This window comes from Hyla sarda, chromosome 4 (assembly GCF_029499605.1).
Source record: "Hyla sarda isolate aHylSar1 chromosome 4, aHylSar1.hap1, whole genome shotgun sequence".
NCBI lineage: Eukaryota > Metazoa > Chordata > Amphibia > Anura > Hylidae > Hyla > Hyla sarda.
In genome coordinates this window covers 258,542,488-258,562,059 of record NC_079192.1, presented here as the reverse complement: position 1 = coordinate 258,562,059, position 19,572 = coordinate 258,542,488, and the positions used below count along the sequence as shown (strand labels likewise).

At 42.7% G+C, this 19,572-nt stretch overlaps 1 protein-coding gene across 3 annotated transcripts; it reads right to left on the bottom strand.

Moving 5' to 3' along the window:
• Positions 1-4,196: 4,196 nt before the first annotated feature.
• Positions 4,197-18,320, bottom strand: LOC130369166 (mitochondrial inner membrane protease ATP23 homolog). Of its 3 annotated transcripts, none has more exons than XM_056574016.1 (6): positions 17,976-18,068; positions 14,565-14,610; positions 13,692-13,768; positions 9,441-9,578; positions 8,011-8,094; positions 4,197-6,605 (listed from the first exon to the last, which is right to left on the bottom strand). In XM_056574016.1, the coding sequence occupies exons 4-6, from the start codon at positions 9,537-9,539 to the stop codon at positions 6,402-6,404; spliced, it is 387 nt and encodes a 128-aa protein (XP_056429991.1). In that variant the 5' UTR covers positions 9,540-9,578; positions 13,692-13,768; positions 14,565-14,610; positions 17,976-18,068; the 3' UTR covers positions 4,197-6,401. The 3 variants fall into 3 exon arrangements, with proteins under 3 accessions (XP_056429991.1, XP_056429990.1, XP_056429989.1); XM_056574015.1 differs by lacking the exon at positions 17,976-18,068 and adding an exon at positions 18,175-18,294 and having other exon boundaries at positions 4,202-6,605; positions 13,692-13,773; XM_056574014.1 differs by having other exon boundaries at positions 4,216-6,605; positions 13,692-13,773; positions 17,976-18,320.
• Positions 18,321-19,572: the final 1,252 nt, after the last annotated feature.

Below are 19,572 nucleotides of genomic sequence, written 5' to 3'. Positions count from 1 at the left end.
AACACAGATGTGTCAAAGGATGTATGGCAATGCTGGGAGTTGTAGTTTTACAAAAGCTGTAGGCACACAGCTGAAGGCAACACTGCTGTAAAAAGAGAGTTATCCAAACGCAAGTCTCAGCATTACAGGACTGGTAAAGGATGACACACATGAATAACATAGGAAGATGTAAGTTATAAACTCACCATATTGTCTTTGGTGGTACAGTACAGGCAATCTCCAATAACCATTGAGGGTTACACAGAGCAGGGCTGCCAGCAGAGTGAGGGAGGGGGAGGAGTCATTGCAGTGCAGGCACACTGCACCTGCCTTTGGTGAGATTAAAAAAAGACATTAAGCAGTTGTAATATGCTATTTTTTTGTGAAACATGGGTGATACATGTACATGATCAGGATGACATATTGAGTAACATAGAACTGTTTTTGTGTGGGATCAGACAGGTATGCTTTAAGGTTCGCATCCTGTTCTTGTCACTTAAGGAAATTAAAATGAGGAAGTCAAATTGGTATGCCAGACAAGCAGATTTGCTGGTTTTTTTTTTTATTGTTTTGTTCCTGAAGTTCAGCGTGATATCTGTTGGACAATAATTCACTTATTTATTTCCCTGTCACCCTCAGGGGAGAAGTGCACATTCTCCGTTTTCAATCCTTTACTATTGTACGCCATGATGTTAACAACTATTATCATTATTGAAGGAGCAATAGCATGCAAGCACAAAAGTCACAAATCATACAAGCTCATAAAGTAATGTGTATGATCTCCATAAGTAGAAGTCTTAAGATATATTGGAATACTGAATATTAAAATATATAATAAAAGACAATATGCATATTAAAAAGGAAGGAACTAACAGTTATCAGGATATAAAAACAAACATATGGTTGCGCCTTTGCTTAAAAGAATAAAAGGAACACACAGAACAAAAAGCAGATTTACTAGACGTAGTTTCCTTATTCATTCAGTACTATGGCGTTACTTCTTGTCTTGCAGCTCCCTCTGCTGTTTAGAATTGTAAAAGATAACATAAAGGATACTCTAAAGCTTCCATCAAATTAGGGATTATAATGTCACACTGCGAGATTTGAAGGAGCCTTATTGCCCAGTTTTCGTCATCTTTTTCAGTGCCTCATTCTAAGAGCAATAATTTTTTTTCACTGACATAACCATATAAGGGGGCTATATTTTGTTTTTGGAGTGGAGGGATGTAATAATGAAAAGCATATATATATTTTTTTCTTTTAGTAGTTTGGCACAATAGATACACATACTATAAAAAGACCCATCTTTTTTTTCTTGACAGAACTGGGTAGGGTCCTTATTTTTTGTGGAAAGACTTAGGGTACGTTCACACGTGTGGATTTACAGTGTATTTTACGCTGCAAATCTGCTGGTGAAGGCCCCGCTCTATGCTGGCTTTACATGTGCCTGCTGGTAGCGGCAACACGCCGCTACCAGCAGACACACTGCGATGTGCGAGTCGCAGTATACTCGCACATCGCGGGAGCTCTCTGCCTAGCTCAGAGCAGGGAGAGTGGCCGCGATGTGCGAGTATGCCGCGCACATCGTTGCAGTGTGTCTGCTGGTAGCGGCGTATTGCCGCTACCAGCAGGCACATGTAAAGCCAGCATAGAGCGGGGCCTTCACCCTTAGGGTGCATTCACACGTGCGTATTTTCTGCTGCAAATCTGCTTCAGCAGATTATGCTGCCCATTAAAGTCAATGGGCAGCAAAATCTGCAGCAAACATGCGCATGTGTGAACTAGCCCTTAGGGTATTTTCTGCTGCAGATCTGCTTTAGAAGATTTTCCTACCCATTGAAGTCAAGATGCAGCAAAATCACAAAAAAATAAAACACTGTGGATCAGTTCCGTGTGACCCTACCCTAAAGCTAATGCTCTAACCTTATTTTCAGACATTTTTCTATTTATACACATTTTTAGCAATTTGTTTGATTTTAACTTTTTTTTGTTGTCAGTTATACCTCAAAATAAGGACAGTGTGTCGACATAGCCTTACAGTCTCAAAAACAACCTACCTTTACTGATGCCATTTGCTGTGTCCTTCACTGCTGGTCCTCTGTTTAGAACAGCAACAAGGGACTTGACATTTAAGAACTTCTAAAAGACAGTTCACATGAGTCGCCATTGTTCGTCCTTCATAAGATAGCAACTGTTCACACTAAGGGGAATGAACAACTCTCACCATTCACTGCTTTTTAGTTTTTTTTTTCAGTTGTAAAGTAAGGCCTTTTTGGACATTCATTTTTCATTTGCGCCATTTACCGCCCACAATAAAGTCTCATATTATGATTTATTATTGCTTTTAGAGCATTTTTTTGTCTATGTTTAGGCGCAGTTCAGGCGCAAGCAGCATATTTTGAGACCTTTATGCGCCTTTTGATATAGACAGTTTCACTCTTTTTGCCTACCCGTAGAACTTTTTCTTTTTGACCATACAGTGGTCACGTATTTATCATTTGTGACTTTTGTCAAAAGTCGCTATTTTGTGCTCAAAGGTAATTTTTTAGGCGCAAAGCTACACCACCTACTAGTAGGCATCAGAGTCATTTCTACCTTTAACCTCTTGTGGACGACAGCGTCCCACTCTCCTTCTATTATACGCGCTCAGGAGCTAAGCGCGGGTCATAGCTGGGTGGTCCTGGCGGCTATCTGCCACCAGGACCCATCTCTATTGCCAGACCTCGCCGATCACAGTGATGCCCGGCTTTAACCCCTTAGACACTTCCCTCCCTCACAAGCATCTAGAAAGTGTACGTGGTAGAGCTTTTCCCACCACAGCAGAGCTGCACAAAATTCATCATCCTGCTGCACATTCTTGATAAATAAGATGCACACTAGTAAAACCCACCACTCGAATGTGGGAAAATAGCTCTACCGTAGACATTCTTTGATAAATCTGGGCCTATGTGTCAGAATACAGTTGTATTTAGGTACATAAAGGGCAAAAGAAAGGTCCTAAAAGTTAATTTTAAAGTGTGTGTAAACTAAGAGACTTTTTACCAATGAGTTTAAGAGTAACAAAACATAACATTTTTGGGTCTATTTTGGGACATAAAACTTCAGTTTTTGATCCATTTTATGTATCAAAAAAATTGTGTGGAGTTTATTAAAGCTGGTTTTCTGAAGCCAAGCATTTCATGTTATATTTGTGCAGACCTTGAACAGAGTATGTAGGAAATGGTAGCCACTGATGGTGAAGTGCTTGAGGCCTTTACAGGTGTGTGACTATCTTGGGACTCTTTCAGGGAGTCTAAGGAGTTTCTGGCTTGGATAGGTTGATTTGGTTGGTGGACATCGCCCTACACATAGTACCCTCACGACATCTTTTTCTCTCCTGTCCTGTTTCTCTTAGGCTTTCTCTTCTCGCTTTCTCTTTGTTCTCCTGTTTTGTCTTTTCTTTTTGTTTAGACTGGAGCAGTCGGCTTTTATTTGTTCGAGGTCACATACGCTATTGCTCTCCAATTGGGGTCATAGACCTATTTTAGGTTGATATTGGGCTTACCTACATGTGGATGTTGGGTGAGGTGTTATTGCTTTCCATTTAGAGTTTCAGGCCTTCCCTATATTGATGATTTCCATGTTTTTCCTATTATGGCCCTGTGACCATCCATTTCGTGTATTTTGCATATGTGACCCATGCTGCTGTTTATACTATTGTTTATTTTTTCTTTGTAAAATCTTCAATAAACACGGATTTACCTTAAATTCATCCCATTGTGTGCACATAGCCTTATACTCATGACACAATGGACAACATGTCACTATTTTGAAGACTGGAAGGAAGAGGAAGCAGTATTTTTGTAAACAATTTATATTAGAAATAATGGGACACAAGTAAAGGGATTTTTTATAATTTGTCTAAATTTCTGAAAACCCCTGCAGTGTGACCAGTAGGGGGGTCAGGGGTAGGTAAGTAAAGATTTTTTTAGTTCCACTACATTCCCAGGTCAATATAAATTTCTGGCAGGCACTGGTATTCTATAAATGGTACAAAAAGGAGAGAAGTTCACGGGATGTGCTATAAAACATAACTTTTACTATTGATGACTAAAAAGGTATACAAATATTTGTGTCTGAATTATTATATTGCACAATGGCAAAAAATAATAAGGTTGAGTACACGCTGACCCGGTGTGGCTGGGCCCAGCCACACACAGTGCCGTACACTAGCAGTTTAAAAACAGTATCAAAACTTGGTAAATACCACCAACGCATCTCTACCAAAAATATTGGTGGTGTCATCAGGGAGGTATACTATGTACAATGTATAGAGTAGTAGACGTAACTCAACAGCATATAATAGCCCAGAGTAAGTATAAACTAGACTACAGTATATGTAAAGACCTGGGAGGCAAGTATAAGTACCCTCCAGCAGTTGCCAAATATGTATAGCCAATGGACCTGCAACAAAAGACATATCACGCCAATAATTCATAAATGTTTGGCTGGGTTTACACAAGGTATCGGTCCTGTAAGGAGAAAAGCTTTTGTCCCAGGGCTAAATGTTCAGATGCCGCTAGAATCACAATTCACGGTTACTGTAGGTTTAAAGCAGCACGGCGTGAGACACCTGCATCCCGCAGGGAGCCGGGGATTACTGGATCTCTCGCAAGTTCCGGCGAGCGGTATTTGTATACCTTTTAATCATCAATAGTAAAAGTTACGTTTTATAGCACATCCCGAGAACTTCTCTCCTTTTTGTAGGCACTGGTATTCGAATGTCTGCAAAAGAAATTTATATCAACTCCCGACCCCCTTGCTAGGCATGCTGCAAATCCTGTTTCAGAAACTAAGGCTTGGAATCGAACCTGCCCAGAGGGAACACCGCGGAGCCGGGAGGTCCTGTACAAAGCTCTTGTTTTGGAAGCAGGAAGAGATGACAGGAGATTTATGGGGCCTAGAATGAGAACAGTATTTGTAACCAGCTGTAAATCAAGGGTTGGTAAGTATAGCTTTTATTTATTTATATATTGCTACATCCCCAACACTATACTCATTTTTTTTACTCACTGGACCACCGCTTTAAGACCAGGGCTACATAGCAGACTTCTCTTGTAGTGAGTTGGGTGAAGACACAATTCACAACTTTTGTTACTATTGCCACACAATATTTGAGCACTTTGTTTAAGCTGCCAGCTCTATCTTATGGTCAGCAATGCAGACTTGAGAAAGTATCTGATAAATAAAACAAATGTATTATAGCATATGGTGGTTTGTACAGTAAAATAAAATAGTTTTTGGGGTGGGGAGAAGACATGCATGATGCAGCTCAGCACCGTGTTGCCACTACAACTCCTGAACTTGGAAGATAAACATGATTTTATAAAATGTATACATTTTCAGCTTCTGAGCTGACAAATTATGTTCAAATGGGCACTGTCAAATTCAAAAACGTATAATGTTGTATGTCTTGGCAAAATATTAACCTTTCTAAAATACTTAGGAAACACTTTTTTTTTTTTTTTATATCCTTTTTATAGATATCAAGGCTTAAAAAAAAAAAAAAAAAAAAAAAAAAAAGACAAAGAGGTCCTCATACCATCCAGAACATAATTCTGTCCGGCTCCAGCATCATCTTTGTCCCAGCTGAAGCACAGGCTGGGACAAGTTCCAGTAAGTCAGGGCAGAACTAGCATTCCTGTCGTATCAGACTCCTGTCTGAGAACAGAGAGTAGGGGGTTACAAAGCAGCCTGCAATGATTGGATTAAGAAACCCAACACAGCAGATTTATGGAGGAAGTTCATTTGTGCTTGCCTTGGACATGCACCTTTCCGAGCAGTCGCTATAAGAATCTGTGAGCACCAGAGCAGAGGGATTTGTGAGCCAAATACAGACTTATAAAGACATGTAAATCATCTGCATGACCTGGTGCATAACATATATAACCATTTTTTTTCCCTGTGATATGACAAGTACCCTTTAAACTAGCGTTAGTTTACGTTTACATCTGTGATTAGCTGACAAGTACCCTTTAAACTAGTGTTAGTTTACATCTGTGATTACTACAGGTAAAGTTAAGTGCAAGGGACCTCTTTCAGGCTGTTTATCTCTCAACAAACATTCATATTTTGGAACTTAAAAAAATAAAAATAAAATCCCCCGGAAATAAAAACAGCTCAATAGAAAAACAAATGGCAGAAAACCAAAACAAGTTCTGCCTGTAAAACTGAGGTTTTAGAGGTTCAAAATGAGTGTCAAATTATCATTTCTGCATATAGCCTAGGCCGGCAGGGTAGAAAGCTGTGTCCTCATCCTCCAAAAGTGATATCACATTTTGATGGCCTATCGTACCCCAGAGAGAATAGTAGAGATGATAGTCTAGCCATTAAAGGTTCCGCTGAGTAGAGATAGCCTTCTGTACTTTAATATGTTATTTATTTTATATATTTGCATAATATCTTCCACGATTTCGAAACTCTCTGTATGCCATATTTGCCTCAGCAGTGTTACGAGGAATGCGACCAAATGGCTCTCGGTCATTAAAACATGAATCAAACACTTCATCCACAGCCTTTTCTGCAGTCTCTTGACTAAAGTTCCTTGCAGCCATAATGGAGCGAACTGCTCGGTTTCGAACACAAGTCTATTAAAGAAATAAATACAAACAAGGCTTTAGCTGAACATGAAATATTAAAGCAATTACACATGCACCAATAGTATATAAAGTCATAAAAAAAAAAAAGAAATACAAATAAATGTTTCCTTTTATGTTCAATTGGTATCAAGATTTTGCTGCTGTAACACTCTGGCAGATGCGCTATGCATAGCTAATAAAAGCCACAGCGGTCAACAAAATTAGTTTACAGAAAACCCTAAACACATTTCATCCACTACTTTTTCAGGACAGCTTGATATATTACAGTATGTATAACCAAAGTAGAAACATGTATAAAACATGTACAAAGCTAACAGCTGCGGTCCTGTATAGATAAAAAGTTGTCAGCGCAATTCTCAAATTTATATGTATTAGTAAATTAAATAGTTAATATTCATGATACTTCCTCACGTTTAAAGTTCACATGAGCTGGCATCATCTTCAGTATGCCTTCATTCTGGTTGTACGCTCTGCCTATATGCTGGTTTAAATTAGAGCAGAGTATATCTGAACAGTGGCCCCCTGTGAGGTGCCCTTAGGATAGCGGATAAATGTCAGGTGAGGGTTGTTGAGACCACTGGGCCCCGGCTTTTCTCCTGAATGGAGCGCGTGGACCACCGAACGAAGCGACGACCAACACGCTCCCTCAGTGCATCTCTATGAGAGAGAGAGCGCTGCACTCAGGATTCTGCTGCTCTACAATGGAGCAGCATGGAGGGGGCGTGTCGACCACCGCTTCATTCGGTGGTCAACATGCTCCTTTTAGGAGGACAGCCGGGGCACCATGCGGGAGATCACAGGGGTCCCAGCAGTAGGATCCCCCGCAATCTGACACATACCCCCCCCCCCCCCCCCATTCTTAGGATAGGGGATGCATTTTCTATCCAGGAGTACTCCTTTAGTATAACTGCATCCCCAATGCGTGTGTATCCTCCCTCACTGCCACTTACAAACGCCCTGCTGCAGCCCATTAGACTGAACTGTCCATACAGTGGACTTGCCTCTTCTAGTAGTTGGATGGAAGGGTTGATTGTAAGGACAGGGAGGTGAGGGTGGCAGCACTAGGGGCTGACTGAGTGGAGGGACTTTGCAGGGATTGACTTCTGCCATGGACAGTTCTTTTTCTTGGTAGGAGGGTTGTTGAGAATTTGCCATGCACTTGGTACGGTGCAGTATCTAGATCCTACTTGCCTTGTGTGAAGTTTAGAAAGCCCAAGAGTCTGCTTAGTGTAGGTACCTTCTAATATATGGTTGCCTTATTTGAGCAGAAGGGCTCAATTTGATTAAAATGTGCACCAAGAACTACAACTTTACATGTATATTAAACACAGTAGTAATGCAATTCAAAATAATCCATATATTGCACAAATGGTGGAAGTCTCTTTTTACCCACCTGATGATGCTGTTTAATTCCAAATTTAAACTGTAACATTTCATTGGTAAGGGAGCAATCTCCACTAAGACTGGCCGCTCGGATCTACAGCACAATTCAAAGATACGCATTTAAAAACATTACAAATATTATCGGAATCTGCTTTAAAAAAGGGACAGTCCCACAAATTAGGATTCTGTTAGGCAAAACAAAGTAAAGCATATTTTAGAATGATTTAACTCCTTGAGGGTATTTTTTTCATTTTTGCACTTTCGTTTTTTTTCCCCTCCTCCCCTTCTAATAATCATAATGCTTTAAATGTTCTACATACAGAAACATGAGGGCTTGTTTTTTGCTCCACCAATTGTACTTTGAGCTATCCGGCAAGCTAATTTTCTGCATTAAGACACTGTGATTACGTTTGATCGCGGAGTCTAAAGGGTTAATGCAGAACATCGCCGATCGGGCAGATGTCCAATCGCGATGTCCGACTTTAACTGTAAAGTCCTGGCTACTGGCAGGAACCCGCCGCTGGGACCCCCCAAACAGTAAGTTTAGAACAGTGGGCTCCTGCTGTGGGAGACTTCGTGCCTTGCCCTTTCCATTCATGCCTATGGGAGGGGGTGTGACGAGAACATACTGTTTAGAATGCCAACTGCTGCACAGAGATTGTGAGGGGTCCCAGTAGTGGGACCCCGGCGATCAGACATCTTATCCCCTATCCTTTGGATAGGGAATAAGATGTCTAGGGGCAGAGAACCCCTTTAAATGCCACAATGATTGTCCCCTAAACTGATCAGCATGTGTGCGAGGGTCCAATTGGTTTGTTTGGCCGCTGAAGGTCCCCTTAGCTGATCCAGCTCTGATCTAATCAAATAAACTTAAAAAAATTCTACAAATTTGGTATCACCACATCCGAAATTGTCCGAACTATTAAAACGTTGGTCCAAATTTATCAAACTGTGTGAGAGTAAAAATAGAGTGATTTTCCCTCAGCAACCAGTCACAGATCAGTTAACGAGCTCTGGTAAAGTGAAAGCTGAGCTGTGATTGGCTGCTGTGGAAAAAAATAAAATAAAAATAAACTACCACTATTTTTTCTCTCACACAGTTTGATAAGTCTGGGCAATAATGTTTAAGATCCCATAGGGTGAATGACAGACATAAATACTAAAGTCCAAAAATTGCTGATTTTTGTTCACATTCCAGAAAAAAAAAATTAGAAAAATAAAAATAAAAAAGTCTAGAAAAGTCAAAAGTAGTACTAATAAAAACTAAAGATCACGGTGCAAAAAAATAAACCCTCATGCTGCCAAGTATATGGGAAAAAAAATAAAAACGTTATAGGGGTCAGAACACAGCAATTTTAACCCCTTAAGGACCAGGCCAAAATTAGCATGTTCATATTTTAGAAGACACTAAAATATTGAAATATGAAAATGAGCACATACCTCTGTGCAGGCTAAGTGTTGAATGTTGCTTAAAAAATCAACTTGTGCACGGCAGTGATCATAAGCATGAATCAACTCATGTGTCAGCATCCTGTTCATGTTCTTTTGATCGTGAATATTATTCTGACATATTACAATCTGCAACAAAATAAAAAAGACGAGTCTGTTAGACAAAAATATACACTATACTCAAAATACACAAAATGATAAATGTATATCTCAGTGTGTGTGTGCGTGTCACAAGGCCAGGACTGATTTCAATCCCATTGAAGTAGGCAATGAAGGTTCCAATTGAATATTAGCAAGTAGAGAACATAAAAGTATAGAAGCAAAGCACAATATTCCACACAGGTGAGAAAAGTTATACTATTTTGGCTCTATCAGGTCAACAGGAACCTACAATGTGATGAACATATATGCCAGGAGCTTTAGGCTTTGTTCACATGGTGGAATTCCTACTATTCAGCAGAAATTCCATTCAGCAAAGCTTGCTAAACCGAACTGCTGCAGAATTTCCGCGTTCTCTGAACTCCGCCAAAATTATTTTGAATTGATTTAATTGGAATTCCGTTGAGAATAATCTTATATTTTTGCAGTATGTGGAAAGCGGAATTTCTGCTGTCTGACAGGAACTGCTGAATCCCATTAAAGACAATAGACATTAAATAACCACAGAATTTCTGGCGGCATTCCATACAGAAATTCTGCTGTGTGAACATAGTCTTATAAGTCAGTATTTCATTGTGTTGTATGGTGAATATATTTGAAACTGTCCTAAGATGTAAGACCTGATTATCCTCAATATCTTCTGGGGAAACAAACTATACAATTTGGGTTACGTGAAGATACGTGAATATCAGTCACTTATCCCCTACTGAAGGGGTACTCAGTATTTTTAGTGAGGGTCCGCTTATCTAGGTCTGCCACTGGTAAAGGTCTAAGCAAAGCGATGAGGCCTGATTCACACCTAGTGGCCGCAGTGCCATGAAGGAAATATGGAAAATGACTGAAGTCTGGAGGATGTAAATGTACTGTTTCCTGTATTATCTGAATACTGCCAGAGACTGTACCCCTAAAAATAATACTGCCGCTTTGTGTATCCCTGAATAATACTGCCGCATTGTGTATCCCTGAATATATTACTGCCACAAGCTGTGTCTCTGAATATATTACTGCCACATACTGTGCCCCTGAGTATCATACAGGTGCATGCTGTACCCCTGAATATAATACTGCGACACGCTGTGTCCCTGAATATAATACTGCCACATACTGTACCCCTGAATATAATACTGCCACATACTGTACCCCTGAATATATTACTGTCACACACTGTGCCGCTGAATATAATACTGCCACATACTGTACCCCTGAATATAATACTGCCACATGCGGTATCCCTGAATATATTACTGTCACACACTGTGCCCCTGAATACTGGTGCATGCTGTACCCCTGAATATAATACTGCCACATGTTGTACCCCTGAATATATTACTGCCACACGCTGTGCCCCTGGTAAATTACTGCCACATGATATACCCCTGAATATATTACTGCCACATGCTGTGCCCCTGAATACATTACTGCCGCTTGCTATGCCCCTGAATATATTACTGCAGCACACTGTGTCTCTGAATATATTACTGCCACATGCTATACCCCTGAATATATTACTGCCACGTGCTGTGCCCCTGGTATTAATGCCGCACGCTGTGCCCCTGAATATATTACTGCTGCACGCTGTACCTCTGAATATGCTACTGCCACACGCTGTACCCCTGGTATATTACTGCCACATGCTACACCCGTGAATATATTACTGCCACATGCTGTGCCCCTGGTATATTACTGACACATGCTATACCCCTGAATATATTACTGCCACACGCTATGTCCTCAAATATAATTTTGACAAACACTGTACCATAAAACAATGAATGATGCCCCCGTGCCCCCACAATTATTCATGCCCCAGTGCCCCCACAATTATTCATGCCACCGTGCCCCCACAATTATTGATGCCAACATGCCCCCACAATTATTGATGCCACCGTGCCGCCATATAAACTGTGCTACTGTGACTCTTCAGCTGCTGCAAACTACAACTCCCATCATGCACAGACAGTCATGATGGGAGTTGTAGTTCTGTAACAACTGGAGAGTCATAGGAGGGGGAACACAAATATCTTCCTGTCACTTTGCTGCTCCGGCATCTTCTAGTCAGGCCTGGCCAGAGCAGATGAAGCAGGCAGCGCTAATTGCGCAGCCTGCATCACAGAAGCGCCAGACAGCCGGACAGGTAGCAGAGTGTTCCCTTGTTCCAGGCCGCGGCTATTCATTTGTATTGGCATCTTAAAGACACCTATGCAAATGAATGAGAGGCGAAACGGTGGGCGGTCTGGATGACTGGCGGCTGCGATTCGGATCTGGACCGCAGTCCGCCAGTTGAGTACTGCTGCCCTATTGCATAAAATACGGCTATTTTCCTTGTAGAATTGTCGTATGTAATAAGAAGGTTCCCAAAACATATATATCAAACATAGTCCTATTTACCCAACAGAAACCAAAAGTTTTGTTTTCACCTCCACCAGGCCGGTATATGTTGGTATACCTTTAAAAAGAGTGTATTTTTCTGTTCTTATAAAGTGGGCCACCCCAAAAATGCAGATTGTTTGGGGAAAAAAAAACTGAGCTCTGATTGGTTGCTATGGTAAAATATGTTTTTGTTTCAGACAGTTTTGATAAATCTGACTTAGAGCCGGTTCACACTACAATTTGGCAATATGGGAACCAGATACACCTGGGGGTGGGGAGAGAAAACCGGGCGCTTCCGTATCCAAGCCGGACCCAGCCTGTATGTAATGCATTTTAATGAACCGACCGGAGTCAAACGCTGACTCCGGTTGGCTCATTTTTGCCCCGTATACGGTTTTCTGACTGGACCTGAAACCGTGGTATACCATGGCTTTAGGACCGGTTAGAGAACCATATACGGGGTAAAAATGAGCTGACCAGAGTCAGTGGTGGGCTCATTGAAATGCATTACATACGGGCCGGGAGCGTTCCCCAGCCGTATGCAGTTCCTGTAGTGTGAACCCAGCCTTAATGAGTATTTAGGCACCTGCCGATCGGCTGTAGACTTTAAATGTTCGGCATTTAACTCTGCTTGGACATTCCACAACATCTGTGCAGAATATTGCAGTAGCATGGTGATCTTTCTGCTGCAATATTGAAAACAATGGGACTGCTGCAAGCAGAATTCAGCAGTGTGAATGAGCCCTTATAAGACTCAGATTCTCTACAATAAGTGTGAGGGGCTGTGTTTGTCCCGTTACTTGGGGAACAGTATTAACAAAAAGATTTACTTTAGTGTGAAAATACCTGCCACAGGTCTTTTATGATCTTATGTAAAGATGGTTACTGTCACTAGAGAACGCAATTTAAAAAGAATTACTTAAGTGTCACTTTGTGCTAAAAATTAAAAAAAATGTTATTCGAATGACTGGATAGCTTTTAAATCTGCATGTACTTAAAAATTGAAATTGTGTCAGGTCATCAAAGAGAGGGGGGGGGGTTGGAAGGGGTTAAGGGGAAATTGTCAGCTGTTTTTTTTTAAATAAAAGCTGCAGACACCATTGGATAGCTGTTCAAGAATAAAAGCAAAAGCCTGGTGGTTGCCAGACTTATCACTGCCAAATGATAAGGAGGTTGTGCCAAGCTGCTTAAGTGCCACACCTGGAATACCTTCCCACCCCCATTGACTGATGTACAGACCTGGGTTTACAGTCAATAAGAGACTTGGAGGTGGGGGTACATTTGGTAGCCACCATCAACTCCAGAAAAGGTACAGTTTGCTTTTATACCCTAAGGCCATGTACACATGTCCAGAATTCCCATGCAGAATTCTGCAGCAGCAGAGTCCCATTCTATTCAACGAGATTCTGCTGTGCAGTGCACATGGCGGAATTTCCGCACCAAATGTTTCTTGCGCAGAAATTCTGATTACAGTGTCCGCAGAAAGAATGAACCTGTCCATTCTTCCTGCGGTATCCGCATGGAATACATTACTGTCCATGAGACGGCGCATTACTGTGCGGTCCTAGCGCCAGCATGTTATGTGCAAAATGTCCGCACTGAGATTTTCAGCGATCCAATGGTGCCTGCACTTCTCAGCAGTAAATACAGCTGACAGATTCCCACTGAAGTCATCTTTGCAAAAGAAATATCAGATATCTATACTTGAATTACCTCAGAAGTAGATGAATCAAACCCTCCTCCCACTTGTCCGTCGCAGTCTTCACATGTAAAATGTCTATCTCTGTCTGCTGTGCTGGACAACAAAAATATAAGTAAGTGTAAAGTGTCCTTTCATTTCCGGCGATATTAAAGCACAAATAGGAGACACTGGACCGTTTGGGAGAAATAACCATAAGACAAACAAATAAATGCAAGGTTATAATCTAAGGCTACGTTCACATTGCTGCCTTCCGCTGCTTAAAGGGGTACAGGAGCATCGTAACTTCAAGGCTCCGCCCCCTTGTGACGTCACGGTCCACCCCCTCAATACAAGTCTATGGGAGGGGCCATGGCGGCCCCTCCCATAGACTTGCATTAAGGGGACGGGCCGTGACGTCACGAGGGGCGGAGCCGTGACGTAACGATGCTCCGGCTCCTGTAACGCCCGCCATTACGCACAGAGCGAGCTTGCCCTGTGCAGTAATGAAAACGGGGTGCTGCAGCTGAGATCCCGGGGGTCCCCAGCGGCAAGACCCCCGTGATCTGACATTCTTTGGATAGGAGATGTCCTGAGGCAGAGTACCCCTTTAAGGGAGCTTCGTTGCAAAAGGATGGGAGTTAAGCGGTGAAAAATATACAGCATTTGCTATTTTATTTTATAACCGTTCAACTACTCGATTAAACCAGACACCCACCGGACCCCACTCAAATAAGCGGAATCCGCCAGGAGCCAAATGGACCCTAAATGTGCGGAAGCACAACCGCTGTGTGAACCTAGCCTAACAGGCGCCATTAAATTCTTACAAGAACTTTACTTCAATGTTATTTTTGAACATATAAAACTTAATCAAACTTAATAAAAATGTAATAAGTGAAGAAACTTACCAACCCGCCTGACTCATGGCAGCTAACAGTAATTTGATGTGCGGATCTAGTGTGGAAGACAAGATACATAATACATAAATACATTTACAGCTTCATTTATAATCTAGTCTTTCTGGCTTCATGTGCATAAACATTATAGAAGAGTAAGAAAGCACTTTTTACACCCCACCAAAACCGCTGACAGGACTAGAAAGGTGACTTGAAAAGGAATAATTTGGTTCTTATAAGAATAAATAAGAAAATAAGTCAAGGTAAGGCATTGTATACTTTAAATTTCTCTTGTAGCATCTGTAGTATTAGATAGAAGGCCGTTATGTAATAGAAGGATAGCACAATTCTTCCAAGATGGGAGCCATTCATACAGAGCATAAAACTAAGGACTCATTCACACTACTGTTTTTACACGGTAGTGTGACGGCCATCTGGGAAAATACTCCCGCATAAAAACAGCGCCACCCGACGGACCCCATTGACTATAATGGGGTCCATCGGGACCCGCTGTTGCTCGTTGCGCCCCGTCAAAATTACGGCCGTCAAACTTAAATAGAGAGTTTGATGGCTGTTCTTGAGGGGGCACAATGGCAGTGTGAAAGAAGCCTTAAGCAGCGGTTCCCGACCAGGGGGCCTCCAGCTGTTGCAAAACTACAACTCCCAGCATGCCCGGACAGCCTTTGGCTGTCGGGGCATGCTGGGAGTTGTAGTTTTACAACAGCTAAAGGCCCCCTGGTCGGAAAAACTCACGTAAACAATACAGTCGCATTCAAGCACAGATTTCCTCTACTAACTTTACCATCCAAGCAATATGCAAGAATCCCGGAGCTCCAGTTAGTTACATAAAAGCACAGAATACACAATCTGTATACGAATCGTTGGTATATACATGAAATTTGCATGCTTTTATGTAGGGCTGGGCGGTATACCGGTTCATATCGAATACCGAAATTTTTGTCCTGCACAATATGAATTTTAACCCATACCGCAATACTGGTTTGGCCCCTCCCCCTCGGGAATGAATGAACTGTCAGCCCAGAGCTGCGCTGTCCCCACATCAGGGAACTAATCATGGGTGGGTGACCCGCGAGTGCAGTTCTGCCCCCTCCCCCCCCAATTAATTATCAGCACTGCGCTGTCCCCATTGCAGTAAATACTCACATATCACCCGCAAGCGCTGCCCACCTCATCCTCCTGTTTGTTGCGGGGCGCTGCAGCTCAATACTATACGCTGTATCCCTATGTCCGTGCTGCAAAAGATAAACAAAATAAACTTTAACTCACCTCCCGATGGTCCGGTACAGGCCTCACCTGCTTCCTAGGGAATGGAACGTCGGACAGCCGTCAGCCTATCACCGGCCGCAGCGATGTCTCGCCTCGGCCGGTGATAGGTTGAGCGCACTGTCATGTAAGGAGCCAGCTTCTTACATGACAGTGGGCTCAGCCTATCACCGGCCGAGGCGGAACATCGCTGCGGCCGGTGATAGGCTGACGGCTGTCCGACATTCCCGCCCCCAGGAAGAGCGTAAGGCCGATGTCAGAACATGCGTTAAAGTTTATTTTGTTTACCTTTTGCAGCCCGGGCATAGGGATACAGCATGCAGTAAAGAGTGTCAGCGCCGGCGGCCCGCAACTAACAGGACAACGAGGAGGGAAGCGCTTGCTGGTGATATGTGAGTATTTACCCCGATAGGGACAGAGCAGTGCTGGGATGATAATTAATTTTGGGGGGGGGGGGGGGGGAGAGGAGATACCGTTTTATAGCGTGGAACCGCCATAAGTTACAAAAATACCGTGATACACATATTTGGTGATACCACCCAGCCCTACTTTTATGCTAATTTTGAGAGTATTGGAAGGAGAGCCCTGGAAATGTTTTTTTTATTTATCCCTTAATGCCTGGGCTGCCACAACTAAAACAATAAATCGCTGGAATGGCTTTCCATGGCCTTCTTCTTGCTTATGGTGCCTAACATGTCACACTGCACTAATCGCCAGCCGCAGTGATGTTCTGCCTCAGCTGACGATAGGCTGAGTGGCAGTGTGATGTAATGGGCCCAGGTCCAATACATCACCTTGCTGCTCAGCCTATCACAGGCTGAGGTGGGACATCGGTGTGGGGCACCATAGGCAAAAAGGAGACTGGAGCTGGAAGGTCAATTCCAGTGGCAGTGGAGGAGCAGCGGAAGGTCAAGGTTTATTTATTTATTTTTTTAATTATGGCAGCACAGGCCTAATGGCAAAATTAAATTTTTTGTTAGAGTTCTCCTTTAATTAAATATATTATTATTTTTTTTTTTTTTTTTTACAGACTACTATGATTGTAGTTTGTCTTATGCTAAAAAATATTTTAGATAGAAGCTGTACTGAGTGGCAACCTGCGAAAACTTCCTAATGGCATCTGTTTCCAGCGAGCTTTGAGGTAGACACAGCGGCTCCGGTGTAGATGTTTATAGGTTGACAAGACTTACCTTTTACCTGCATGTGGGAATAAAAGGCGACAGATCAGTTTGCCAGTGTAATACCGCAGGGAACATTGGATACAGCAATTGTTTTCGGAGAGATCTGTTCATGAACAGATAGAACCCTGGGTAAGAAAGTATACTCACCTAGTCCAGATTCTCTGGCTGTAATCACGCCCCCTCGCCGTGACTAACAGCCCAGGCACGGTCCGCATCATCGCTCTGCTCAGTCTGCTTAGGGAAAGGAGCGGTAAGGAGGGCTGTAAATCACACTGAGGAGGCTTGATTACAGCTGGAGAAGTCGGGACTAGGTAAGTATAGCTCCCCACCCAGGAGTAACTACTTACAGGGGTGGCAGGAGAGACTTTCTAACTTCATATCCTCACCATCCCGGTGGGTGGAAATGTCTCCCGGGGATGGTGAGGAAGAAGATTTTACCACATATAACGCATTAATAGTTATATATGGTAAAATCAGAAGACTGGTTCCCTTTAAAGCCTGCGCACACTGCTGAATATTCCCGAAAAAGATTATAGTGGGCGCTGCCAAAATACGTCGGCGCTAAGGTTGTGCCGACATGCACCGTCACTATTAAAGGCAATGCAATCTAGGCAAAACTCTGTCAGAAGAATAAACACGTTCTTTATTTTAGCAGGTCCAGAATCCTGAATTCCCACAGTGGAAAACAATGGGACTCTGCTGCAAGCGGAATTCCGAGATGGAATTATTATAGGCAGTGTGTACGGGCCCTTAGGAAGATGTATACTCTGTTTAGCACTTATACTGCAGGTGGACTAGAGTTCTGGGATTCTTGTATACAGAATGGTCCTTCTCCTGTGCAGGGGTTTGTATACTGCACTGTATAAAGTAGTGTTCCCCAACCTGTGGCTCTCCAGCTAGTAAAAAACCACAACTCCCAGCATGCCCTGACAGCTGCTCCCATAAAGCAGTCACCTACTTGTCTCCATGGCGATCTTCACCCTCGCCTTACACCTGATGTTGAGACCGTACAGCTTGGATATAAATGACGGGGGTTTAGGATTCCGGGGGTTCCTCTGAGGGAACAGGTGGTAGCCATGATCATCTTTAGCAGATTTATCTTCCTCCATTGTGAACTAGTACTGTACACTACATAGAAAATCACATGCAGCCCTGACCTTCAGTCGCAGGTAAGTGACGTCAGCCGCTCGGATCGACTGGCGGCCATCTTTGAATTGGACAGAGGGTACAGGATGAGAACAGCAAAACCGTTCAACTGCACTGTGTATCATCAGCTGATACAACAGGGGGCGGGACCGCGCATGCGTATTGCTATGTAATGTGAAGGGACAACACGTCGTGGTCTGTGTGAAAGGTTACAGGTTGTTATGACAACCAGTAGTTGCGCGTTTTCGATCAGCTTTTGTGCGACTTAGTCTATGTCTATGATATGGCCCTATAATGGCATAGTAGTGGAATCGTTCCAATTGTGCAGTGTTTTCCAAACAGTGTGTCTCCAGCTGTTGCAAAACAACAACTTCCAAATGCTAGGAGGTGTAGCTTTGCAACAGCCGAAGACACTGTTTGGAAAACACTAGTGAAATATTAACCCCTTTAGGACTCAGCCCATTTTGGCCTCAAGCACATAGATGCTTATTTTTGCATTTTTGTTTTTCCTCTTCACCTAAGAGCCATAACTTATAATTTTCCATACACAGACCCATATGAGTGCTAGTTTTATGCAGAACCAATGAAACCTTTCATTTTACCGAAAAATCTACGGCACAACAAACAAAATATTTAGGGTAGGGTCACACCAAATGGATCCACTGATGACTGACCCCTATTGTGTGCCTGCTCGTGGCAGCAATCCGCCGTTACGAGTAGACACAAGGGGCCTGCGAGTTGCTGCGCGCACGTGCAGTGTACTCACAAATAGAGATGAGCGAACTTACAGTAAATTCGATTCGTCACAAACTTCTCAGCTCGGCAGTTGATGACTTTTCCTGCATAAATTAGTTCAGCTTTCAGGTGCTCCCGTGGGCTGGAAAAGGTGGATACAGTCCTAGGAGACTCTTATCCTAGGAATGTATCCACCTTTTCCAGCCCACCGGAACACTTGAAAGCTGAACTAATTTAAGCAGGATAAGTCAGCAACTGCCGAGCCGAGAAGTTCGTGACGAATCGAATTTACTGTAAGTTTGCTCATATCTACTCACAAACATCACAGTCGCTCCCCCTGCTCCCTGAGGTAGACCGAGAGCGGCCGCAATGTCCAAGTACACTGCACTCGCAGGGGTGTGTTTGTTTTTACCCAGTGCACATTGCGGTAATACTGACATGTTTACTTTATTCTTTGGGTCAATATGAATAGGATGCCCCTCTTTATATGGTTTTAAAAAAACTCAACCAAAATAAGTATGTGTGTGTGTGTGTATATACACACCGTGGGGGACATGTATCAAAGATTTTACCCCTGTTTTGTGTGTATTTTTTTGCGCACATTTTGGTAGAGCATGTCCTCCAGATGTGGCTGAATCAGGGTACCTTGGAGTGACATCAATAGTACACATGGA

Bases quoted from the DNA above. Each gene is read 5' to 3' on its own strand.
- LOC130369166 (XM_056574014.1), bottom strand. From the start codon at position 18,126: ATGGAGGAAGATAAATCTGCTAAAGATGATCATGGCTACCACCTGTTC. The intron at 14,611-17,975 runs GTAGGTGACTGC...CTTCCACACTAG, and splicing joins GAAGATCGCCATGGAGACAA to ATCCGCACATCAAATTACTG. The intron at 9,579-13,691 runs GTAATTCAAGTA...ATTTTGTTGCAG, and splicing joins TTGATTCATCTACTTCTGAG to ATTGTAATATGTCAGAATAA.